Source organism: Giraffa tippelskirchi, chromosome 7 (assembly GCF_054371585.1).
Source record: "Giraffa tippelskirchi isolate mGirTip1 chromosome 7, T2T-mGirTip1v1.2.pri, whole genome shotgun sequence".
NCBI classification, from domain to species: domain Eukaryota; kingdom Metazoa; phylum Chordata; class Mammalia; order Artiodactyla; family Giraffidae; genus Giraffa; species Giraffa tippelskirchi.
In genome coordinates this window covers 148,011,189-148,036,546 of record NC_137281.1, presented here as the reverse complement: position 1 = coordinate 148,036,546, position 25,358 = coordinate 148,011,189, and the positions used below count along the sequence as shown (strand labels likewise).

Here is a 25,358-nt window from a genome sequence, read left to right as displayed (position 1 = left end):
CTGGCGGATTCTTTACCATCTGAGCCAGCAGGGAAGCTGTGCTACGCTTCTACTTATGATAAATAAGAAACATGTGTGTGTGTGTGTGTGAGGGTGAAATAATGTATAGTATAATACTCTGAGCCTACCGCATGCCAGATAGCGTTCTGTGTGCTTCAAGGCATTAACTCATTTAATCCTTGAAAGCTTCCAGCCCTATATACAGATGGGGAAACTGAGGCACTGGGAGGCTGGGTAAATTGCCCAGCTCCACAGGAGTGGAGCTGGGGTTGGAACTAAGGTGGCCTGGTCCCAGAGTCCATGTTTTTAACACTTGGAGAACACGCACACACACACACACACACTTGATTGCAAGTATGTGGGAAAAGTTCCAGAAATGTGCACCTGGGATTGTTCACAAGCAAACTCTGGGAGACAGTGGGAGCTGTGGGGGCAGGTGAAAGAGTACCTTCATTTTCTCCCTACGGCACTTCTGTGGACTTAGACCTTTTACAAGTAGATATGACTTGTAACAAAAAATGATAATTTCAAGCAACAATAAAAATGATGACTCTGCTCTTCAGTCGGAACTAACGGAGCGGCAGTGTGTGTGACTGAGGGGAATTCGAGGTGCCCACTAGAGCTCCCCACTTGGGTCCCCAGGCCCCTAGTTCCACCTCTCGATGGCCACGCAACCTCAGCTGAACAGTGGAGGGTTGCTGGACCCCGACCTGGTCTCCAGCCCTCTGCCTTGGGTTCCTCCCACCAGCGTCCCAAGGATCAGGAGGCGGCACTTTAGAGAGGGCGGGTCAGGGTTGGGGGGAGGTCTAGGACTCAGGCTCAGAGTGGGGGGGCCCTCTGGTGTGCACGCCTGAACCACTCTGCGGGGGGTGATGCTTGCTGGATGATGGTGTCGCTCCTGACTAAGAGCATCACGTGCCAGCCCCTCACGTGCATTGTCTCCACTTGATTCTTATGAAACTCCTTCAGGTGCTGTGGTTATCACCCCATTCTAAAGACTTGGAGACTGAGGGCCCTGTGCACAGCCTCACTCTTACTACTAGAGCCGAATTACAGCAGTGGCAGCGGCTCCTCCACGCATGAGAGACGCTGATGGAGGCACAGACAGAGGTCCTAGGGGAGGACCGTGGGGCAGGATCAGACAGGGGCCTCCTCCGACAGTCTCCTTAGGGCTTTCTCAAGACACACAGCTGCAGGGCCATGTGCAGACCAACCTGCAGACCAGCGGGTCCTGCAGCCTCAGCCCGGAGGTCTGGCACAGGGAAGCAGGTGCCCGGACCACGCAGACCTGGGTCCTAAGGCTGCAGCTGCCCCTTTCTGGCCGCAAGCACTTGGCTCCATGACTTCCTTCGCTGAAGCTCCGTTTCATCCCTCACAGTAGGGTGGGGGGGCACACTAGTGACCATTGGGTGCTATGAGAATTCAGGCGCTTATCTGCTGACTGGTGGAGTACTTGGCACGTGTTAAGGGCTGACGGATGTTGGTGACTGTTATGATCATTGTTAAGGTCCCTGTCGATCTCTTCAAGGAGTTCCTCACCTGCCTGGCTGCCTACGCTCCAGCATAGTTGAATGACCCGCTGTTCCCCAGGGCACCTCTGTCCTCTTGTCTGACACTCCGTCCCCACTCCCGCAGGGACGCCCCCTCTTCAGGCCCCTGGGGTACCTGTCCACGCCCTTGCTGCCCCTCTCACCACCCCAGGGCCTAGCCCTCTGCTCTGTGTTCCCCTTTGCTCCAGCGTGGCCCCTGGAGCCAGGGTGCCTTAGAGAGACCTGGGGGCCTTCCAGGGGGGCAGAGGGGCAACCCAGAGAGGTCTGGGCAGCAGGGCCGGGCTGACCTGAAGTCCACCATGCCTGTCTTCTCGCCCAGCTTCTTTATCAGCTCCCTGACTTGGTACCGGTTTATGGGGACCTTGTTCTGCTGAGGAGGTGGACAGAACATGCAAGGTCAGTGGAGCGCTCTGCTCCCTGCCCCTGACCTCCCCATCACATACACACACACACACACACACACACACATGCGCGCGCGCGCACACACACACACACGCCACAGTGCCTCACTCACTCCCCCTGGGCCCACAGCTGGCAACTGAGAGCTCCGAGGGAGCTGAACCCACACACCCTGCAGGGCAGGAAGAAGTGCCCCCCGACACCTGGGGGTCACTGCCCAGACCCTCGAGCCTCTCCTTTCAGTCTGGGGGACACTGTGGGGGAAGGAGGTGGGGGTCCAGGTGGAGTGGGTGGCGGTAACTTCGCAGCATGGGAAGGAAGTTCATCTTTACCTCCCTGGTAGCGAGTCTAGCCAGCCCTCTGCACCACAGGCCCGGCTCAGAGGGTCCTATCCCCCCACCTGGACCCCCACAGAGTCCTATTCTTGCAGGGCCCATCCTTCCTAGGGGTGCTCTGGAGACAGACCTGTTCACGCTTGCATTTCAGGGGGTCCTCAGCACCTCCACCGTATCACGCACGTGAAGTTGTGGGATTTCGGGCAAGAAAATACGGCCTAAGGTAAAATACTGGGGCACTGGGAGGTGGTCTCTTATCCTACTTCCTTGTGAAATCTGCCCAGTAGCCAAATGCAATGGGGAGAAAGATCTAGAAGATGAAGAATGTGTGTCTTCAGGCAGCATCTTGGGTCACCGGTGGCACCAGCCATGCAGTACAGAGAATGATGTCAGGGGTGATGGACGGAGGCTTAGCTGTCCCTCTGGGTCTTGATAAAGGAGGTGGATCAGCTGGCTTCTCACAGCCAAAGGGGAAGCTCTGTGAAGTGCTCATGCCGTGTCTCTGCCTGTCACACACATGTGCACACACGTACACCCAGTGCCTGCGGCCACGAGGCATCCACCTACCTGTATCATGGCTTTCCGGAACTCGCCCACAGGCATCATCGTCTCTCCACTAGGGTTCAGGCTCCTGAAGAAGTCCAGGACGGACATTTTGTTTTGGTCTGCGTAGCTCTGGGAGAAGCAGGAGACACCAGGAGCCTTGTAACATCTGTACGAGCCCCGCCCCACCTCCAACCCCCACCTGCCCAGACCGAGGTCCGGCAGAACCACACGTGATGGTTCCCGTGTGTCTGTCCCACCCGCGCTGAGCAGGCTGTCCTTCCGGTCCACATCCCAAGGGCGGAAGGATTGGCGCCCAGGCTGTTAAGCTCCCACAGCGTGGAGGGAATAGGGCGGTGATCATATGTACGTGCATTATTTAGTTTTTAAGTCGCCCCCGCTAAGACTACTGGAGACGGTGCTGTGTGGATGTGAGAGGGCTGTTGTTAGCTCAGAGATCCAAAGACCAAACCAGAACCACGTAGTGGAACGGGCAGAACAGGCTCCTGGAATTCATAGGATTGTCATCGTTTTATCCAAATATCCTCATATGGAGACGTACTGTGTTAGAGCATTTTAAAAATAATATGTCATTGTTTTCCATTCAAAGATAGTAGCTACTCACATTTTAAGGTAATTTTAGATAAATAGAAAGAAGAAAATGAAAAATCACCCATAGTCCAATCCCATCGCCCAGAGGTAACATCTTGATGTACATTTTTTTCATCTGCCTGCCTATCTATCTAACATCTTTCTACTGTACATACTGTTTAATAAAATGCACTGTATTAATATGTTGTGAACTCATCTGCCTATCTATCTAACATCTTTATACTATACATACTGTTTAATAAAATGCACTGTATTAATATTTTGTGAGCTCCTTTCCAGTATCATTAAAGTGTTCTTTTGGTTCCTCTTTAGTGTCTTCTGGTTTCTCTTTCCCTCTGACTCTCAAAAGCCTGAAGGCAAGGCCCAGCTGTGCCGACAGGTATTTCTGCAGACCCCCTTGCTCACAGAGGAATTCCTCGGGGATCACTCCCTGGTCCCTGCTCACCTCTCCCTGCACCTTCTCCTCTGCTGTACTCCGCTGACCCCACCTTACCCTGGGGTGAATCCCTGACCCCCATCTCCAATTCCACATCCCCAGCAGCTGCTTACCAGTCCATGCTGAACCCCACTGACACCTCAATCCAACACGTCCGAAGCGAGCCTGAGTCAGCTGGATTCTGTGATCCCTGTTACTGGGGGCTGCAGTAGATACACCCACTCCAGTTCCTTCTTAGCCCACCTCCGTAATGTGTTACGGTTGGAAAACCAAAGACCAGCCTTCCCCAAGCCCCCTTGAAGCTACGGGTCGTAACGAGATGGTTTCACCAAGCATGTATGACCCAAATGCTTTGGCAGCTGAGGGGGTGGCTTCCCGATTCCGCAGGTGATTCCTGGTTGGATGGCTTCCTGCCTGAGGCAGGAGGGATAGCCCTCCTGGTAACCCAGCTGGGGCATCTGGCAACCTTTTCTGGAATCTAAACGTAGAGTCTTTTCTTCAGTTCTCTCATGTCTCTGGGGTCTATTTCTGGTAATCGATTCCTCTTTGCTTAACCTAGTGGAGCGGATTCTGTGGTCTGCAACTAAGAGCCTTGACTGGCGGATGGGCCTGTCACTTTGGGAGGTGCTTTTGACAAGACCCAACGTAGCTCCTGCCCTAGAGAAGTTCAGTCTTGCAGTGAAAGGGTGAAGCAGAGGGCTGTGGGAGTGTGTGTCAAGGGCACTGACTCTTGCCCAGGGAACCTGAGAAGGGTTGCCCGAGGAAGGGACACTCAAGTGCAGACCTAGAGAGTGCGGAGGAGGGGGTGAGACACAGAGGGCAGGAGGAGTGGTGTTCCAGGCACAGGGACCCAGAGCTGACTTTAAGGGATGCAAAAAGCAATGGGGGGAAATCCAGTGGGGCTGAAATGATGGGTGGGGAGATGGGAGGGATGAAGTCAGAGTGGGAGGAGGGGGCAGGGGGCAGCTTCTTTTCCCCACAGGACTTCCCTATTGCTGGCAACGTTACCATCATTCTTTTAGTCCTTTGGGCTTGAAATTTGGAGTTATCTTCACCTCTCTCCTCTTCCCACAGGTCTTTCTTCTCCCAACACTCACACCCACCCGCACACACACACACACACACACACGCAGACACAACCACTCACCAAGTCCTGGAGATGCTCCGTAAAGATATCTCCTACATTGGTCCCTCCACTCCCATTGTCATTTTCAGCCAAGTTACCATTCTGTATCTAGAATACTACAAGCGTGTCCTCATTGGTTTTCCCATTCTCATATTTACCCCCTTCAGTTCTTTTCTCTCCCTGTTGCCAAAAATACTCTCCCTCAGTCCTGCTGGATTCATATCACACCCCTCTGCTCAACAACTCTCCCTGGCTCCCTGCTCCCTGACTTCAAACCCAACTCTGAGCCTACAGTCTGAGGACTGCCGCGTCCAGCCCCAGCCTCCCTTTGCAGCCTTGGTTCCTAGGCTTCCCTGTGAGACTGGAGCCAAGTGGTTCTGTTCCCACCCCTCCAGACACTCTGCAAGTGACTCCCTCTCTGCTCCTTTGCTGGTGGGAATCCTCCTCCCTCCGTCCCTCCCTCTGGGGCTCACCTGCATCCTTTCTGCTTGTCAGGGCCCTTGCCCTAACCCACCTCTGCCAAGAAGCATCCTTTTCTGTTTGCCCAGTCCTGCAGTGACCTTTAGGTTGGATTGTATTGATACTTGCTACCTTGGTCACTTATTTATTATTTATCATCTGACATTTTCTATTGGAAACAACTGTGTCTATCCCATCTTCCCAGCCAGATTGTTGGGCCCCTGAGGGGAAGGCCTACAGCTTACATTGTATGTGTGGTTGGGTCTCTCCCCTGGGATTCCTTTTCTATACTGTTTTAAAACAAGGAGCAAGGCCCCCTACTTTGCACTAGATAACTCCATTCCCACTCTTCTTGCAAAACAAATTTCTCCTCTGTTCCACCTGACATCACCTCACTCATAAAGATATAAAGATACTTGGTACTGCTTTGCTTTATAGAACTTTTCCTACAATGATAATTTTCATGCAAGAGCTCTCCTATTTGTTTCTGAAACTAAGGCACAGAGCTCCAGTGGCACATGCCATGTGGAACTGCCTATGCAGGGCACCCTCCCAGCTCCTGCTGCCCCAGCAGCATGAGCCTCACCTGCAGGTCCAAGGCAGAGCCGGCAGTGAAAACCCCAAGCCTGGGCCGTCACTGCTCTGCGAGGTCATTGGACCAGAGGAGCTATAACATTCCTTCCAGCTCTAACATTCTCTGAGTTTTATTTCCACTGTTACATCTTTTTCCTCTGACTGCAAGACACAATTTAAGACTGGAGCCAGGAGCAGGTGACCTCTAGATATAAAAGACTTACAGATTCCTCATTAGTTGAAGCCACCAAATAGCCATGCTGACCACAGGGTCAGGATGTCTTTGCATCCTTACCAGCTATTGGAAAGAGCCTCTGTGAACTGTGTGCCGATCACATGCCAGGCATTGTTCTAAGTCCGTCATGTGGAGTATAGAATTTAACCTTCACAGCAGCCCTGCTGGGGTGGGTACTATTATTATGCCCATTTTACAGGTGAAGAGACTGAGGCACAGAGCACTTCAGTGACTTGTCTTTGGTTGCAATGGAGGAGCCTAGCTGGTAGAAACCATCCTGTTCCATGCCCCTCCCACTTTAGCCAATTCCAAGCACTTCCTTTCCTCTGGCAGTCAGGAAGCATTGCTGACGGATCTGAGAGTCAGAGGAGATATCCTGCAGCTGAGAAGTCCCTTGTCAGAGAGGACCGTGAAGACGCTCTGGGGGAGGAGAAATTCTGGGAGCTGAGCCAAAGGTTAGCTCTCTCTAGTGGCCCCTGGGGGCTCTTAGAGGGAAGCAGGGCTCACCTGGATCAGTTTCACAGGGCTCGTCCATGTGGAGAGACTTTTCCTGGCAGAGAGGGCTGGCATTGACTTGTATATCACGTCCAGCTGGGGATGGATGGCGCATACCCCATCCAGTATTTTCACGAACTGCTCGGACACCAGCACATTCTGCAGCAGGGAGAGAGGGGACCCGTCGGGCGGGGGGCGCTGCTGTCATGCCATCTCCCAGACCAGCGGGCTCCCCCTAAGCAAAGCTGCGTGTTGTCTTTTGTAGTTCATTCTGCAGTGCTTCCCCTAGACCCAGACAGCTCTCCTTTGCTGGAACTGGTGGTTTGGCTTGTGAGTTTCCCACGTGATTTGGATCAGGTGTCCTAGCTGGGTGCTGGTGGCCTGTCACCCACTGTCACCTCACTCTATTTTCAGAAGGTGAGCCTAGTGTCTGTGTGTGACAGACAGGCACAGCTGTGGGGTTACACGACTGGTCCCCAAAGGCCCTGAAAAGCCCATTTCTACCCCAGTGTTGGTCTTCAGAGCTGAAGCCCTAGCAGAGAGCCCCTCATTCCAGCCATCCTGTCACACACGGGCAACCCCTGCCTTGTGGAAGGGCCTCCAAGCCCAGTTAGAGGCTGCAGGAGAACACCTGTTCTGTGAGATGGTGTTTGATCCAACCTGGCCTCCGTGAGTGTGATCCACCTGCTTCATTCCTCAGCTGTGGCTCTCAGTATCTTTTGCTTTTCAAAGAACTAAATTCATGCTAAGGGCTGAAGACGTACTCCCTCTCCTTTGTAGGTATTCTAGAGAAAGTTCTAGAAGCATCTACAATGAACGGATCCCAACACCACTTCGAGTTATGGTGGCATCATGTGGAGCGGCAAGAGAGACCCCAGCTCAGGGGTTTATATGCTGCCTTAGGGTCTAAATAGCACCACTTCTGACGTTCCCTCAGACACCCCAAGGCAGTGCTGGGGTTCACACCTTCCAACCTGCACTGCAGCGGGGTGAAAGGAGCAGAACTCGAACGAACTCTGGACCTGGGGGCTGAGATCAGAGGCAGCAACACACAGGGTGCAGGTCAGAGCTATAGGCCGAGTGGGGAGCAGGCCTCTGAGGAGGAAAACCAGGAGCACAAGAAGGAGCCGGGGCTGGGGAGGAGGAGACGAGGGAACAAAGTGAAAAGGACAGCAGGTATGTTTCTATAACACTTTATAATCTGTGGCAAATATAAACCCAATTTTTACTTATTATTCAGTTCTAAGAAGCTTGGGTTTCAGACGCAAAATATCATCAGTGATAGACTTGCAAGGTATTAAAGTGTTAACCAAACCCCATGTTAGTGTGGCATTAAGCCAATGCGAAAGGACTTCTAACACGGTCCCTTTACAGAACTCTAGAGGAGGAGGCAGAAGCCCTGGGTTTACGCCTTGCTGTGTTTCACACCTGCTGTGTGGTCCTGGGCAAGTGGCCTAACCTCTCTGTTTCCGTTTCTTTACGTGTAAAATGGGAAAATGAGGACAAGTGCTTGTTACGGGTTGAATTGTATCCCCCACCAAAACAGATGTTGAACTCCTAACCCCCAGTACCTGTGAATATGACCTTATTGAGAAATAAGATCTTTGCAGATGATCAAGTTAAAATGAGGTTGCTAGGGTGGGACCTAAGCCGATATGACTGGTGTCCTTATAAAAAGGGAACACTGGGATACAGAGACAGACGGTGCACAAGGAGACTGACATCTGAGGCTGAAGGCAGAGATGCAGGGTGAGGTTTCTACAAGCCAAGGAACAGCAAAGATTGCCTGAAAACTACCAGAAGCTAGAAGAGAAGCAGGGAGCAGATTCTTCCTCACAGTCCTCTGGAGGAACCGACCTTACCAACACCTTGACCTTGGACTTCTAGCCTCCAGGACTGTGAGACAATACATTTCTATCACTTGAGTCACTTGCTTTGTGTACTTTGCCTTGGCAGCCCTAGGTCATGGACACACTCTACCTACCTCCCAGAGTAGAACTAAATGAGCTGGCTCCTATGAAATGGCTTTGGGGGCGAAAAAAAAACCAAAAAGTATAAACTGGTAGACAAGTATAGGATATTGTTGGCAACAGCTCCCACCTCTAGGATGATTCAGGCCAGAGTACCTCCAGAGTGGAGTCACCTCCTCAAGCTTCCCGCCTCCATCAAGGTTTTTTTTACACTCAAATACTACTCTGATTAGAGTAGGCTGAGTCATGAAATGAAAACACAGATTTGGATGTGTTTTCATACTCAGATTCTAAAAATCCTCTGATTGTGGAAGCATTCTAAGGCCCAGAGCCATCCATCGACAAAGCTGACTGCAGATAGGTCTGTTCTGGGGTCTCCCACCTTTGATTCTGGTGCTCCTCCTCTCTGCCCTCAGGCCCGCTCTTGGGGGTGCAGGCCCCGGGTTCCCAGGATCTGGCAAATAATTTTATACCATGATGTTACTGACTGACTGGCTACTCCGATGGAAAGGACCCCTGGAGGAGGGCAGAGTTGTGCCCCAAAAGGAGTGTGTTTTTTTTTTTCCAGGAGCACTTAGGCCCTGAGGGCTAGAGCTGTTGACACCTGGCACGGTGGCCAAGGTTACTGTCACGCTCCCTTAGTGTGAGCGAACCATTAGATCACTTACAGAAATGTCAATATCCTCCATCCTGGATTTGGGGTTCCTCTTGATGGACAGGATAAGTAACACAGCCCCATCCATACTTATGGGGTTCAGGAAAAGCTGTGGAAGGAAGGGCAAGGCAGAAGGAGGCAGAGATGGGGACAGAAAAGCCTGGTTCAGAGCATGGTTTCCATATCTTCCCATCAAACCACAATCTATGTCTTCCTTCCAGATTTCTCTGTAAGCACCCATCTCCCTGTCTGCCTGTCTGTCATCCATCCACTTGTCCATCTCACTGCTCATCCATCCGTCCATCCAACAAACATCGACTGGGGCCCTGCAACACGCCAGTCACTGGGTTAAGCACAGGCAAGCAAGATCTAAAATGAAAATATTTGGTCATTGTATAAAAAATTTAAAAGCAGTAGAAAAAAATGTTAAAAATCACCTATATTTCACTAACCAGAAAAAAATCTTTGCGGCCATTTTGCTGAGGCAGCTTTTTAGTCTTTTAGAAGTCAGATTTTCTAAACTTTCCTTGGTTTCATTGGCCCCCAAGGCTGAGTCCTTGGCAGGCTGAGTCTGTCCTTCTTGTCTGAATCATACTCGGTGCCCATCTAGGCAGGCCAGCCTCTCAGCTTCCCCAGTCACTAGGCAGCCACCTGGTCTGGTCTGCCATCACCAAGCTACTTCCACTGATCAGAACCTGACTCCCTCTTGTCACCTCAGCAGCTCTAGGGTGACTGTCCTCTGGATGGCGGCTCATCTTCGCTGATTCCTAACTCCTGTTCTTCTTCCACCAGCACTCCCACATCTGTGGTCCCCCCGAGTCACCCACATATTTTGCAGGAGTTGGAACTGCAGTAGAAAGCCAGGTAGAGCTGACTTCCCTCTGCCTCTTGCTAGCTGCATGGCCTGACAAGTCACAGAGCCTCAGTTTTCTCATCTGACAAGTGGGGCTACTGGAGCCTACTTGGTGGGGCTGGGCCAGGAATGAGGAAGCAAATCACTTGAAACAGAACCTGGCTCAAGAGAGCCCCAGAAAGGGGACCTGTTAATACAAGGCCTCATTTTTCATCAGTTGCCAACTTCCCAGGAGCTTCTCTGTTATAAATTAGCATCTATAAGCAAATTAATTTAAAATGAAATATGTATTCATTCATTTACTTAATAAATATTCATTGGGCATCCCAGGGACAGAGGACCCTGGTGGGCTACAGTCCATGGGATCACAAGAGTTGGACACAACTTAGTGAGTAAACCACCCAGGACTCTGCTAGGTACAGGGGATATAATAATGGGCAAAACCAAATACGTCTTTGTCCTCAGCAAGCTCTCATGCTAGTGGGTGACAGACAAGTCACTCAGAATGAGAATATAAAAGGAACTCTGGTGAGTTCTGGGTGAATGGGGTAAACAGGATCTGAGGGTTCCCTGGGGTTCCCTAGGGAACTGGGGCTCCCACTGTGTTCCAAGGCAGACCAGCAACTGAGGCCAGTCGGGGGAGCGCTGTGGGCTGAGGAAGCGGTGTGGGCAAGGTCCTGCAGGGAGGGAGATGAAAAAAGCACCTGAGGTCTCCCCTGGTGGTCCAGTGGTTAAGAAGTGAAAGTGAAAGTCGCTCAGGACTCTTAGCAACGCCATGACCCATACAGTCCATGGAATTCTCCAGGCCAGAATCCTGGAGTGGGTAGCCTTTCCCTTCTCCAGGGGATCTTTCTGACCCAGGGATCGAACTGGGGTCTCCTGCATTGTGGGCGGATTCTTTACCAGCTGAGCTACCAGGGAAGCCCGTGGTTAAGAAGCTGCCTGCCAAGGTAGGGGGTGCGGGTTTGATCCCTGCTCCGGGGTGATCCCACATGTCAGGGGGCTCCTAGACCCTTTCACCACAACTACTGAAGCCCATGTGCCTAGAGTCTGTGCTCTGCAGCAAAAGAAGCCACCACAGTGGGAAGACTGCGCACTGTAATGAAGACCCAGGGCAGCCAAAAAAAAAAAAAGACCCTGAGGCATTGGCCGGAGCATAGGAGTCGGGGGAGGGTAAACTCGAAGCACGCTGAGGGAGAGAACTGGATTTGAGGGACGGAGGCCCTGGGGGGTGGGGCGGCTTAAGCTGGAGAAGAGTAGGTAGGGTTGGGGTTAGAAGCCAGATTTACACTCCAAATGCACACTCTGGCTGCAGCGCAGAGAAAAACTGGAGGAGGGGATTTCCTGGCAGTCTAGCGGTTAGGATCTGGCTCTTTCACTGCCTGGGGCCCGGGGTTCAATCCCTGGTTGGGGAAGGAAGATCCTGCAAGCCACGTGTTGAAGAAAAAAAATCTGGAGGAGACCCAGATGGGAGAAAGGAAAACCAGTTAAGAGACAAACTACTACCCTGTGCCAGGTGAGAGCGGAGGGTGTGCCACTGAGTTTATAGAATAAATACAGCCAAGAATGTAGATTTTCTATCCAGCAACATCCCAACCCACTCCCGCTACCCCCACCCCAACACACACAGATACACGTGCGTGCACACACAGGGACGCAGGGACACATATACAGATGCACACCCACTGATGCACACATGCATGGGTGCAGACACACACAGATGTGCACAGTTACCCACACATGGAGGCGCACACACACACACACACACACACACACACACACACACACACAGCGTACACACAAGCTGTCCTGCCCCCAGCCCGGGTGAAGACTACCTTCAGAACTTTGAGGCTTTCATTCAACTCCAGGGCTCTGCTGATTTTAGAGAGCCCGTCGTTGGTGATGTTGTTGCTGCTGAGGTCTAGGTCGGTCAGGTAGCTGTTGAGTCTGAGGACCTCCCCTAGGGCTGCAGCCCCTTCGTTCCCAAAGCTGTTCATGGAGAGATCGAGTTTCTTCAGCGACACGTTAAACTGCAGGGAGAAGGGAAAACAGCACCAGCATCAAGGCTGTAGGCAACTCACCCAGCCAATGGGCCCCCATTTTTTGTCCCCGGCCGGCTTCCAGACAGAGTGCTGACTGGTCCCAGGGAGAGAGACAGCCAGAGCTTTCCAGATCCCTCCCAGCTGGGCTCAGAGTCTCAGAGCTCATTCTCTTTGGGTGAAGGTCATTCCCTTCACCGTGAGTTAAACTGCCCCTTTGAAGTTACCCCCAAAGGTGTGTACGAGGCCCCAGTAGGGTGAGTTTACTGAGCAGGGATTTGTACTAAAGAAGGACACGCGTTCAGGAGTTGTGGGAGGCAGACTGACTGTGAAGAGCCCCTGAGGGGGTCTCAGGATATCATCCTCCACGGTGACCACGGAGAAGGGGTTCAAGATGGCGGACGGGGGGCCTGGTCATCCTCACCCGGGCTCAACCCTGGCTTCACTCCCGCAGGCTTACCCGGAGACCACTGCACAAGGCCACCACTCCCTGGATGTAGAGGTGGTTCCAGCTCAGATCCAACGACTGGAGCCCTACATTGATGGCTGAGGGAGGGGAGGGCGTCATCTCAGTGTCCCCCACCTCCCAGAGAACCCAGGCTCAGGGTTGGCCTGGGATCCATGAAACTGGGGGTAACAATGGCTCAGTCCTCATGCAAAGCAAAACACTGAGGCAATAACTTGTCAGTTATTCATTTAAACACAAAATTTACAAGGTGATTCCCAATGCCACAGCAAAGTAGTAAGACACTCCCTACATTGCAGGTGGCAAACACAGGATACACTCTGTACTGTCTGGTCCCAGACATTTTCCTACTAAAATCTGTTTATTCCATCTCACGGCAATATCACCCCTGAGACTCTTCCTAAGGAGGCAGCATAGTATGTAAGCAGAGTGACCCACTTGCAGATGTTTACCTCAGCGTCACTTACAAAAGTAAGGTTCGTGACCCACAAGGGAGGAGTAAAGCATAACACAAATATCCACCTGGTGGAAAATCACACAGTCGTTAACACAGATGGAGACAGCACGGGAAACAAGGCTTGAGTTTACATAGGGAGACTGTGGTGGGCGTGGCATGTTCTATCACGTGACACTTTCATGGCGACCTATGGGAGCCTGGGGGCCCCAGAATGTCCATCCAGAACTTAGGGGATACAGCCACGTGTAAGTGGGGCGACATTAGGCTTGTCTAGAAGTTGGGTTTGCACCAAAATCGCAGTTTTCTTAAACTTAAAGATGCTTTTGATCACATGTTACACAGGGCTGGGAAAGCATTCTATTTAAACACATCGCCATTGTTATTTTTATCTGGGGAGGGCGAATGTGCTGAGGACACTATGGGGAAGAGAGACTCAAGTGCTCTTGAAGGACACTGAGTGGGAGGAACCGCCTTCAGGCACAGGAAAATGTGTTTTTCTGTTTTATTTTTTACGGACAGAGCGCTCTGTACTGGTCATGTCTTTCCCTTGTGTCAACCACCAGGACGGACTTGCAGGAAAGTGCACACCACCTTCTGTTATATTGAGAACAAACTTTCTCCTGCTTTCATTCTCTCCCTGCCTGTCTCCCTCAATCTCTTCCTGCCCTTCTTCCCTCTTTTGTGCCATGTCCCCCACTTAAGTTATACCTTGCACTCCTGCCCCTCTTAAATGACCACAAAATTAAAATTTTAATTCTGTTCTCACCACTTCCTAGCTATGTGATCTTAGACAGAAGGCAGAGAGTCATGTCCGACTCTTTACGACCCCACAGACTGTAGCCTGCCAGGCTCCTCTGTCCATGGAATTCTCCAGGCAAGAATACTGGAGTGGGTTGCCATTCCCTTCTCCAGGGGATCTTCCTGACCTAGGGCTCAAACCTGGTTCTCCCACATTGAGGCAGATTCTTTGGCTTACTTATCCTTCCCTTAATTCTGTTTTCTTATCTATAACATAGGAATGTTAACCTTTACAAAGGTTTTTTTTTTTTTTTTTTTGTAAAGATTGATGTAAAGAGCCTTGCATGATGCCTGTCACATAGTAATCATCTTATATTTGGTAGCTTTAATACACAAAAAATTTTAAAAGCTGCATGTATAGTATGGTGACAACCATATTGAAACAGAAGTTAGTCTGTCTCATTTTAAATTTATGTTTGAAAATTTAATTTTAAAATACTTGACAATTAGTTTTCAAAGGGAGACTCAAACTGCCCAACAGTTCATTCACACTTTGCTCTTCTGTTCCTTCTGCTGTAGCTGAAGATCTTGCCTTACACTTCGCAGAGGAAACGGCAGCAGTGGGGTGAGAGAGCTTCACCCTCCTAAAGGGCTATCTCCCAGCCCCACTGCCCCCCACACCCACTCTGGGGGCTCCCCCTCTTTTCAGTGAATGATGGTCCCTACTGCTCTTATGCCACCCCTCCATCTTTGTTATAGATACTATCACCTCCCGTCTTTTCAAGGACTTTGCTCCTATGATTATCTCCTCCCTCCATCATCAATTTCTGTTTCTCTTCTTCCTATCAGCATTTCCCATCCTTGCAAACCTCCCTGGACCCTATGCCACCCATCTTTCTGTTCCAGCCACGTCTCAGTGAAGTGCCTGGAGTTGTTTACATGGCCATTTCCACTTCTTTGCATCTCATTTTCAACTCAACCCACTCCAGTTGGGTTTGCATACTCACTCACTAATTATTTCCATGCTGGCAAGTCCTGTAGTCACTTTTCTGTCTTCTTATTTGACCTCTAAACAGTACTTCACCCAGCTGACCACCTCCTGCTTCTTGAAAATACTCCCCGCCACGTGGCTCCTTGGTACCTCACTTTCTCTGCTATTTGACTCATCACTCCCTCTCCAGCTCCTCCTCCTCTTCCTCCTCTATGACCCCTTAAAATGTTGGAGTGACCCCGGGGGCAGCAGAATGGCCCCCTACTCAACTCTGTCTGCACTATTCGCCTGGACGACCTCATCTAGACACGTGGCTTTAAATACATTGCAAATGTGTTTTCAGTCCTGACCTGTTCACCACGCTCTAAACTGACCCAGCAAACCACCTTCCTGACATCTCCGTGTCAGCGTCAAATGGGCATCGAAAGCCCTTCCTGGCCAAAAGCAGACACCTTGACTCCTAACTCCTGCCCCTCCATAATGTGACTCCCTGAGTTTTCCCCCACTAAGTAAACACCACCTCCGTCTCACCAGGAACTGAAACAAAAGAATCACGAATCTATCTTTCTCTCTCCCTTTCCCTCCCTCTTCACATCAGCAAGTCCTTTTGGCTTTACTTCCAGAGCATACTCTGAATCCATCCCCTCCGCGAGCCTCCTGGCTGAGCTCACGCTGTGGTCCCGGCTGGGCCTGGAACACCACGCCTCCCTCCTCCCCTCCTGTCCTCCTCTGATGCCGGTGGCACGGAGCTTCCCTGGCGGTCTCCCTCCCCTCCCCATCTAGATTAGCACTCTGTCCCCACTGCTAGGAGTCCTCTCTGGTTACTCATTTCCCCAGGAGTGAGCGTTTAGGTCCCCCCCCCGCCCCCATAATACTTTTGTTATAACGAAACTCCTCAGACATTCTCTGTATGTATGAGACCTTCTCTGAGACACCTATAGAGGTGAACCGTGTCATAGAATATATACATTTCCAATATATTACTAAATGTAGTCAAATTGTTCTCCAAAGTGCCTTTATCTAGCAGACTTGTGAGTGTCCCTATTTCTTGTTCGTTTTCACCGCCATTGATATTCTCTGACGGGAAATTTTTACAGCTCTGCTAGATGACAAAGGAGATCTGTTTGTGGTTTTCTTTTGCATGTTTTTAATTATTGAAGAGTGTGGACCCTTGGTTTTCTTTGGTCACTGTCCATATGCTTTGGCCAGCTTTCTTTTTACTGGGAGTATTTATCACTGCCTAATTGAGCTAGAGGACCTTTCATCAGTATTCTGAACAGTAATCTTTTATATTTTACAAATGTTCTACATTTCTACTCCCTAACTAGTGCTTGTCTTCTATCTGCCCCGCAATCTCTTTTATCATCTGAAAGTTTTGAACTTTACTGTTGTCAAGTGTATGAATCGTTTTTGCTGCACTGTCTCCCCACTGTTTTGTTACAGTGTGTGCCCGTTTCTGTTTAATAATCTTTAGCTTCCCTGAAGTCATCTCTCTGTATCACTTCTCATAGAAACAAGTTACTTCTATGTTATTCTAATCTAATCACTTTAAAGTTTTTTTACTTCCCACATTTAGATGTTTGCTCCGTTCAAAATGAATTTGGGGTATCGTTTACATTACTTTTTATAATCAGAACTTCCAATAACAATAAAGAAGCAGGAGATGAGCTCTGACAAGCCATCCTACCCCACGTCCCTCCCTTTCCCGGGCCCCTCCCTTTGCAGCAGGACTCACCTAGCATCTGCCCCAGGTACTCGCCTGCCTTATCACAGAATTGGTTGTGACTGAGATCCAGTGATTTAATTCTGTAATTGTTCTAGAGAAAGAAACAGTGCAGAGAGAGGTGATTTTTGTCTTCTCTGCAAATGCCTCGCTTAGAACACTATGATGGGGGCCCGCGTATGCTGAAAATTAAGTAGCCTAGTGTTCTTAGATGGAGGACAATTTCTTGTTCATTTCCTGTAGAACTGTTGATGATTGCTGGGAGAATTTAGCACCATCCAAACAGTCCTACCACTTGCTGAGGCTTTTGATAGGACTGGAGTCTGAACACTCAGCAGCTCCCTACACCAGGCAAGTGGCCTCACTCCTTCCTGACACTCAGAGCCACCCATGTCCCAGCGGCATCTCTCATGGGGCTGGCTGTACCCTCACCCCTGGCTTCTTACCGACAAGGCTTGGCAGAACAGCTCTGCAGATTCTTCCTTGAAGTTATTTCCTGTAGTGAAGGGGGGCATTAGCAACGTTCTTCAGACTAAGGCTCCCTAACCCTCCATATCCTAGTCCTGCCATTTTCTTGCCTTTGGAACAATCGGACATAGAAAAGGCGGCAAGTCCAGCAAGGACGTACTGTGTAGCATGGGGAACTCTGCTCAGTGTTACGTGGCAGCCTGGATGGGAGGGGGGTTTGGGCAAATGCTTAAAGCAGTGTTTGGGCACAGAGGAACACATGGGAAGAAAGGCCGCTCACTACCATCTCCTTAATGCCCCTTCCCTTCTCTCTCTGCCATGACTGTGCACGGAGTTTCAGGAGTTGATACACCATGCCCTGCGCATCCTCTGATAGCATCAATCCCTGGCCTTGTGCCTAAAACTTGTGATGTTCTAAAAATGCTAATTCAAGTCTAAGCAGCAGAGTTGGGACTGGAGAGATGAATGAGGCACTTACTGTGCGTGCAAAATCGAAGAGGTGCCAAAAATCTCGGTAATCGCAATGGATAACATCTTAATAGTTTAAAATCCAAATCAATGAAAAACATCTATGATGAACCAAAGTTTAAATAAAAGCAGGATCTGACCCTGTACTTCACCCCAATCTGTCCCTGTTGGATCCTGTGGTTTATTTAAAGTGTTGATATATTTCTTCACCATGGATTTATCTTTGTATTAATTTTGGCTTTTAAAAATGTTGCTTTAAGATATTTACTTGGTTACTGAGTTTTTTGTTGCCCCTCAAGTTCTGTGGCTGAAGCGAGTGCCTTCCTTGTCTTACCCTAGCCCCGGCCCTACTACGGAATCTATTGATAAAACATTGGTGATTTGGGGGGAATAGATGACACAAATTCTTATCCCCAAATTTCTCCTTTGAAAGCTTCATAAACCATATGTCTCTAGCACTCAAAAAGTGCTTGGCACATAGCAGGTACTCAGTTAATCCTGAATGAATGAATGAATCCACTGAAACACAAATACTTCCTTGGTTGTTTCTGGCACCAGTGCAATGAAATGAGATGACAATCTAGTCAATGTATAAACTTATGTAATCTGTTACTCAAATTGTTGTATTTATACTATTTGTTACCTGTCCTGCATTGGCTGTAAGAAATTATTTGGAAGATAGATGAAAAATACAGGTTCTTAGCCTTTCCCCCTACAGATTCTGATTTAGCAGCCTGGAATAGGGCTAGGAAGTTGGTATTTTTGCAAAGAACTTTCTGGATTAATGTTATATTAGAGGTCTTAGCCAATGCAACCAAAAAACTCTCCAGGAGCCATAAATACTGGAAAGAAGAGAAAAAAATTTTCATTGTTTGCAGCCATGATCACCTACATAAATAATCCAAGAATATTAACAAAATGTCAGAACTAGTAAGATAATTCAATAAAATGATTGCAATAGGCTCAATGTATAAAAATTGATAGCTCTCATACATACCAGAAATAAGTAATTAGAAAAAGTGGTAGGAAAAACATTCTATTCTCATAAGAATGAAATGATAAAGACCTAGACATAAAGCTAATATGAAATATGCATGACTAATAATGAAATAAAACTATAACAATTTATTGAAGAACATAAAAAAAACTGATGAAACCAAGTTCTTAATGAAGCTGTTCAATATTTTGAATATGTCAGTTCTTTCCTGAATTAACCTAGAATATTAAATATAACTCCAACCAAAATCCCAATAAGTTTTTTTAATAGAAGTTGACAAAATGATTTTAAAATTCACCTGGAGGAGAAACTGTCCAAGAATAACCAAGATTACTTTGAAAAAGGTCAAACTTTGTCCACTCAAATATTAAACACATTATTGTTGTTTAGTCGCTAAGTCATGTATGACTCTTTTGCAGTCCCTTAGACTGCAGTCTGCCAGGTTCTGTCAATGGGATTTCCCAGGTCGGAATACTGCAGTGGGTTGCCATTTCCTTCTCCAGGGTATTTTCTCAACCCAGGGATCAGAACCTGTGTCTCCTGCATTGCAGGTGGATTCTTGCACTGCAGAGACACTGGGGAAGCTCAAAACATATTAAAATATCTAATATAAGCATATAAGTATAAAACTAATATATTGAATACTACATACTTGATATATTTTATAAATTTCAACTAATTATAACATATTATAATTTTAAACAAATATTAAAACAGTACAATGTTGACATAGAAATAGATAAGTGGGACAGAGACTCTAGAAAGGAACCTATATTTATATGGCAGTTTAATATATGATGGACTTCTCTGGTGGTTCAGACGGTAAAGAATCGGCCTGCAACGCAGGAGACCCAGGATCGATCCCTGGGTCGGGAAGATCCCCTGGAGAAGGGAATGGCAGCCCACGCCAGGATTCTTGCCTGGAGAATCCCATGGACAGAGGAGCCTGGTGGGCTACAGTCCATGGGGTCACAAAGACTCGGACACGACTGACTAACACACACTTTAATATATGTTAAAATGGCATTCAAGTTAGTCAGTAAAGGATAAGTTATTCAATTAATGAAGCTGGGCACCTGGCTATGAATTTTAGCCAGGTGAAAATAAAATGTATGATTTCTACCTAATGCCATGAACAAAAATAAATTCCAAATATATTGAAGATCTATGCGGGAAAAAAATTACAAAAATATTTGAAGAAATTAAAAGAAAATACTTTAAAATCTGAAGTAGGAAACAGTTTTTAAGCAAGACTACAAAATCAAAGCCATAAAAGAAAAGGCTGATGAACCCGACAATAGTAAATATATAAACTTTCATATAAGAAAGCACCATATGTGAGTGCTAAGTCGCTTCAGTGGTGTCTGACTCTTTGCTACCCGCTACCCCAGGGACTGCAGCCCACCAGGCTCCTCTGTCCATGGAATTCTCCAGGCAAGAATACCAGAGGGGGTTGCCGTTTCCTTCTCCAGGGGATCTTCCCCACTCTGGGACTGAACTTGTGTCTCTTGCGTCTCCTGTATTGGCAGGCAGATTCTTCACCACTAGTACCACCTGGGAAGCCCTTCATAGGCTCACCTGAAAGCTGAAGACTGAAAAGCGAAGAGGTGTTATTCTGGAGGAACTCAGAGAGGATTCTGGCCCCCTCCAAGCCGAGGTCATTGTCGGAAACATTCTAAAAGGCAAGAGAACACTTCTGTATGTAAAAATCCCACCAAAGGGCCCTCCTTAACAAATGATGGGGGGTGGGGGCTTACTTGAGGCCTGTCCTAAGGGCATAAGGTTGGGATAGAGAGAGCAGGTGTTAGGTGAAAGGATTGGAAGGGTTAGGGAGGTTAAAAGGAGGAGGAGGAGGAGAAGAAAGAGGTAGAGGAGGAGGAGAGGACCCCCTGGTTTTTCTGATATCTCATGGCGAGGCCCTAGGCTGGTCTCAATGCTCTGAAGCTGACCTCAAAGACTCCCCCCACCTCCCCAGTTTTGCCCTGGTATTTCAGATAAGCACACTGAATTTTTTTTTTTTAAACCTAAGATAACTATTTGAAGGGTTTAGTATGAAACAACTGAAAAACAAAGTAAGAGTAAGCAATTATTGTAATTCCCTTCATTGGTTCCTGAAGCATGAATTACTGTCCTCAGAAGAAGTTGGGGTATAAATGGACATAGTCCATTCAGGCTAGTGGAAGGGACTTTATATAACTTTGTCTTTATTATCTTGGTCGTTTTTTCCCCTTCTTTTTTTCAAGTTTTAAAATTGTAGTAAAATAGACGTAACACAACATTTGCCATCCTAACCATTTTGAAGGGTACAGCTCAGTGGGCTGAAGTACATTCATGATGGTGTCCAACCGTCACCATCATCTATCTCTGGACACATTGTATTTTATGAAATTATCTCATGACTTTATTTTCTTTAAGAAAGTTCACGTGAAGGCAACTCTAAAGAAGTTTGCCCATTTAGGGACTTGTGAGGTCAGATGGAAATAGTTTCTCAGGGTTTCCTATGCCTACAGGGAACGCAGAGTCCCTGGTCAGCCTCTTAGGTGTAGAACTTCCTCTGAGAAGTCACTTTTAGTGGGGAGGAGCCCCCAGATTGATAGCAGAAAGCCTGGTGGCTGGGCTCGGGTAGGGGTCTCTGGCTTGTCTCGAGTGGATTCTGAGACCATAAGTGTGGAGGTAGGAACAGGCAGAACAGGGCACAGTACCATCTCCTGCAGGTAGTAGTTTTCCCGCAGCATCTCCACCAGGCTCAAGATACCCTCCTGCATGATGCAGTTGTCTGCCAGCTCCAGCGTGAGGACGGTCGTGTTGGACTTCAGCCACCACAAGGGGAGGGGGAGAGAGAGAAAGATGGATGGTGATGGAGTCAGTTCCCTGCCTTTGCCCAGAACCCATCACCCCTCTTGAACATCCTGGCTATGTCAGAGGGTATGGAGGTGCAGGCTAGCAGTTCTGGAAGAGCGGCTAGCAACAGGAGAGTAAGGCAGGGGAAGAGCCATCCCCATGAGTTTTGTTTGTGGTTGTTGCTTCGTTACTAAGTCATGTCTGACTGTTTGAGACCCCTGGCGGACTGTAGCCCAACAGGCTCCTCTGTCCACAGGATTTCCCAGGCAAGAGTACTGGAGTGGGTTGCCATTTCCCTACTCCAGGGGATCTTCTCGACCCAGGGATCGAACCCGTGTCTCCTGTATTGGCAGGTGGATTCTTCACCACTGAACCCCCAGGGAAGTTTTGCTAGGACACGCTTCTTCTGGGCACCTCCCTCCCCAGAAAGGGATTCCCAGGCGGGATTTAGAAGAGGGACATGACAACAGAGTCCTGAAAAGGGGGAGGCACAAGGGTGAGGGGAACAGATTTTAACCATTTAGCCTCGAGGAGAGAGGCCTGTGACCTACTCCAGGATTAAGGAGAACGTGATACATTTCAGTTCAGTTCAGTCGCTCAATCATGTCCGACTCTTTGTGACCCCATGGACCGTAGCACGCCAGGCCTCCCTGATACATTTAAGAAGGGTATTATTTAAGCCTAACGCATCTCCTGTGCCATCTTGCTCAGAGGCGTCTCTTCTGGTTTAGGCTTGAGGTTTATCTGGACTCTCTGACAGTCAGGACGTTGCCTCAAGGCTGTTTGGAGGCAACTGGAGCTTAAATCCTTTTCTAATTATTTTTTATTGGAGTATAATTGCTTTACAATGTTGTGTTAGTTCGTGCTGTACAGCAAAGTGAATCAGCTATACCCCCTCTTTTTTGGAGTTCCTTCCCGTGTAGGTCACTACAGAGCATTCAGTAGAGTTCCCTGTGCAATACAGGATGGTCTCATTAATTATCTATTTTATACATGGTATCAGTAGTGTATATATTGCAATGCCAATCTCCCAATTCTTCCCCACGCCCTTCCCCTGTGGTACTGAGACGTGTTAGAACCTAAATCTTAAGTAAATATCTACATCCAAGCTAGTCTGCATTCCCACAGGGAACAAAGCAAGTGGAAATGACTAGCATTGCAGCAAGAGAGACTGGGGTTAGCTCTAACCAGAACTTCTGTCCTTCCCTTCCCCACCTCATCCCCTGTGCAGAAAGGCAGAGAGAACAGACTCATCTTTGGATTTGAGCATTTTTGAAGTGCACAAAGCTGTGAGAGAAGTAGAATGTGGTAGGAGCTCTCGTCCCAAGCAAAGGGAGAGTGTCACAGAGTGAATTACAGCCATGCAGGAAGGTCCTCTGGGGCCTTCAGAAGTGTCTTCTGGACTCAGCTCTCTGCGGGGAGGGGGTGGTGGTGGCAAAATTCAGTTGGGCTCAAAGGCAAGTGAGATGGCTCAGGGGGCCTCCCAGTCTAGGGATCATTTAGCAGAAACTGGGACTGAAGGACCACTTTCAGAGTCATCCTGGGGGCCAGCACAGTGTGTGGTGCGGCGAGTGCGGCGGATTGCCAAGTCCATCCATATTCATTTCACAGGGGAGAGGATCTATTTGTCACCCTCTGTGCCAGCTGCTGAGGAAAGAGGGATAAACAGAAACCGTCCCTCCTCTGCAGGGGGTCCACAGCCCACTAAGTCCAGGGGCATGGAGACTGGCAGAGGAGGGATAGATCCCAAGCTGTATGAAAATGACCCCTCCTATCGGGGCACTCATCATCTAAGCCAGGGGAGAGCAGGACATGTGAGAAGCTCAACTCTACTGGAGATGTCAGTAATAATTAAAAGTTCAGTCCATGGGAATGTCACAATGATTAATTGTCAAATGGGTGATACAGAGAATCAGAGAAGAAAAACTCCCTCTAAACAGAAACTGCTGTTCCTGAGAGCCAAGTGGCCCAAGTCCTGAGTGGATTTCATTATATTCCATTTCTTTTTTTCTCATGAAGCTCATGAGGTAATGGTGCATTCCTAACACTTCATTAATCAGTCTTTCAACGCTCCATAAATTTAAAGATGGCTTTGTTCTTTCTCTGCTCTTCCCTCCCTTCCCTCCTCCTCCCCAGGGTCACGTTCAGTGACTTTTTAACGAGCACGCACTAAGTGCAAATGCCATTATAGATCCAAAAATGAGTGCTTTTTTAAAAAAAAAAATCAAACTTTTTCTTTACTGTCCTAAGTGAACAAACAGCGTTATGCTGACATACACCTGTTACATTGTCTGTTTTCCCAAGATGGAGTCAGTTTTGCATATCATCAATTATAAATACAGAACGCTATATAGTAAGTTCAAGGTCAAGTCCTTGTTCACTCATGCCAAGCTGAGCGAGAACATTATTCTTGTGGGAAAATAGGATTCACTCTGCAGTGTGATCGTGAAGAATTACACCTAATATTGCAAAAGGCAGACATGGAATGGAATGGCTCAGTAGTGAACTCATTTAGCGCAAAGGTGAGCTTCGGAATGGAGACCTGGCTGACATTTTGTCTTGTGTTTTTGCACTAGCATTTGGGCCCTAGCCCAGACCAGTTGCTTTTCCAGTGTCCACAGCCTTGTGTCTTTGTTTTCTGGATATGAAAGAGCACAGACTTTCAAGGTTCGGGTCTCTAGTAACATTCTTCCTAGGAGCTAATGGGCATCCGTGCCTATTGGGGAAATAGCTGATAGTCATGCAGAGTCTGGGATTCCAGGTGGCTCAGTGGTAAACAATTGGCCTGCCATGCAGGAAATGAAGGTTTGATCCCTGGATCGGGAAGATCCCCTGGAGAAGGAAATGGCAACCCACTCCTGTATTCTTGCTGGGAAATCCCATGGACGGAGGAGCCTGGCAGGCTGCAGTCCATGGGGTCACAAATGAGTTGGACATAACTAAGCAACTAAACAATAACATGCAGAACCTAGGGCAAGGTGGGCATAGAGGTTGCAACTCAGGTCCCACAGTAGGGCTCTCTGACTCTTGGGCCCACCACCCTGTCAAGCCCCCACCTCTGCCAGGCTTCACGTGCCCCCACTGGCATGCTCACCACCAGGGCTATAGCAATAGCCTTGGTACCGTTGGGGCCCAGCCCATGGTGGTTGAGGTTCATGTAGGACTCCTCCATGTTCCGGATGAAGTAGGAGACGGGCACTACGCCCACCAGTTTGCAGGCCTCCAGGTACAGCTCCTTTTGTCCAGTGGTGAAAAATTTCTCGGTATCTGCAAAAAAAGGATGCAAGAGGAAGAAATGGAGTTTCTCTTCTTCCTTTGCCTTATCTTCCTGCTAACCCAGACCACATTCGATTTTGACTGGTGTCCTCTCTGCCTGAGGGTCTGATCCTATGCGTGTATGTTCCAGCTCCAACTAGAAGGTCAGCCCATGGTGGGAGAGTCTGACTCCATAAAACCCCATGGGGATGTCTCCCTTTGGGTAAGAGAGAAAGTCCCTGGTTTTAGACTCCAAGCTACCTGGAAGAAACAATGTGCTTCACCCCCACCTTCCCAGGTTGACTGCATAAGCATGTGTAAGGATGACCTTAAGGACGTGTGAGCCCATCTGTGCCCACCTGGGGACACCTTTGAAAGGCCAGCCATACAAAAAGCTGGTGGTTTGTTGACAGTTGAGGGAGTTTCCACCGCAGTTTTAGTTTCACTGTGTTCAATCATGTCCGACTCTCCTGTGATCCCATGGACTGTAGCCAACCAAGGTCCTCTGTCCATGGCATTTTCCAGGCAAGAATACTGGAGTGGGTTGCCATTTCCTCTTCTAGGGGATCTTCCCGACCCAGGGATCAAACCTGCATCTCTGTGTCTCCTGCATTGGCAGGTGGATTCTTTACCACTAGTGCCACCTGGGAAGCCTTTAGTTTCATTACCACTGT

The 25,358-nt window shown here is 48.6% G+C and overlaps 2 protein-coding genes across 19 annotated transcripts in view; one reads left to right on the top strand and one right to left on the bottom strand.

Annotated features, from left to right (window-relative positions):
* The window catches only part of ANGEL1 (angel homolog 1), a 64,610-nt gene that overhangs the window by 1,076 nt on the left and 38,176 nt on the right, over positions 1-25,358 (top strand). For 3 of the 5 annotated variants that reach the window (XM_081509353.1, XM_081509357.1, XM_081509347.1), the window contains exon 2: positions 20,118-20,270. The exons of the other annotated variants lie outside the window; for them this stretch is intronic. The gene's annotated coding sequence lies outside the window, so the exon portion shown is untranslated. The remainder of the gene's footprint in view (positions 1-20,117; positions 20,271-25,358) is intronic. 5 annotated transcript variants of the gene reach the window in all.
* The window catches only part of LRRC74A (leucine rich repeat containing 74A), a 50,483-nt gene that overhangs the window by 20,791 nt on the left and 4,334 nt on the right, over positions 1-25,358 (bottom strand). For 5 of the 14 annotated variants that reach the window (XM_081509361.1, XM_081509369.1, XM_081509368.1 and 2 more), the window contains exons 3-13: positions 24,524-24,696; positions 21,291-21,398; positions 20,167-20,263; positions 17,102-17,151; positions 16,668-16,749; positions 12,741-12,826; positions 12,077-12,271; positions 9,402-9,497; positions 6,776-6,922; positions 2,852-2,959; positions 1,838-1,920 (exon numbers count right to left, since the gene is read on the bottom strand). In XM_081509361.1, coding sequence (XP_081365487.1) covers positions 1,838-1,920; positions 2,852-2,959; positions 6,776-6,922; positions 9,402-9,497; positions 12,077-12,271; positions 12,741-12,826; positions 16,668-16,749; positions 17,102-17,151; positions 20,167-20,263; positions 21,291-21,398; positions 24,524-24,696 — 1,225 coding nt within the window. Of the gene's footprint in view, positions 1-1,837; positions 1,921-2,851; positions 2,960-5,022; positions 5,118-6,775; positions 6,923-9,401; positions 9,498-12,076; positions 12,272-12,740; positions 12,827-16,667; positions 16,750-17,101; positions 17,152-20,166; positions 20,264-21,290; positions 21,399-24,523; positions 24,697-25,358 lie in introns of all 14 variants that reach the window. The other 9 variants (XM_081509362.1, XM_081509373.1, XM_081509370.1 and 6 more) reach the window with 5 other exon arrangements.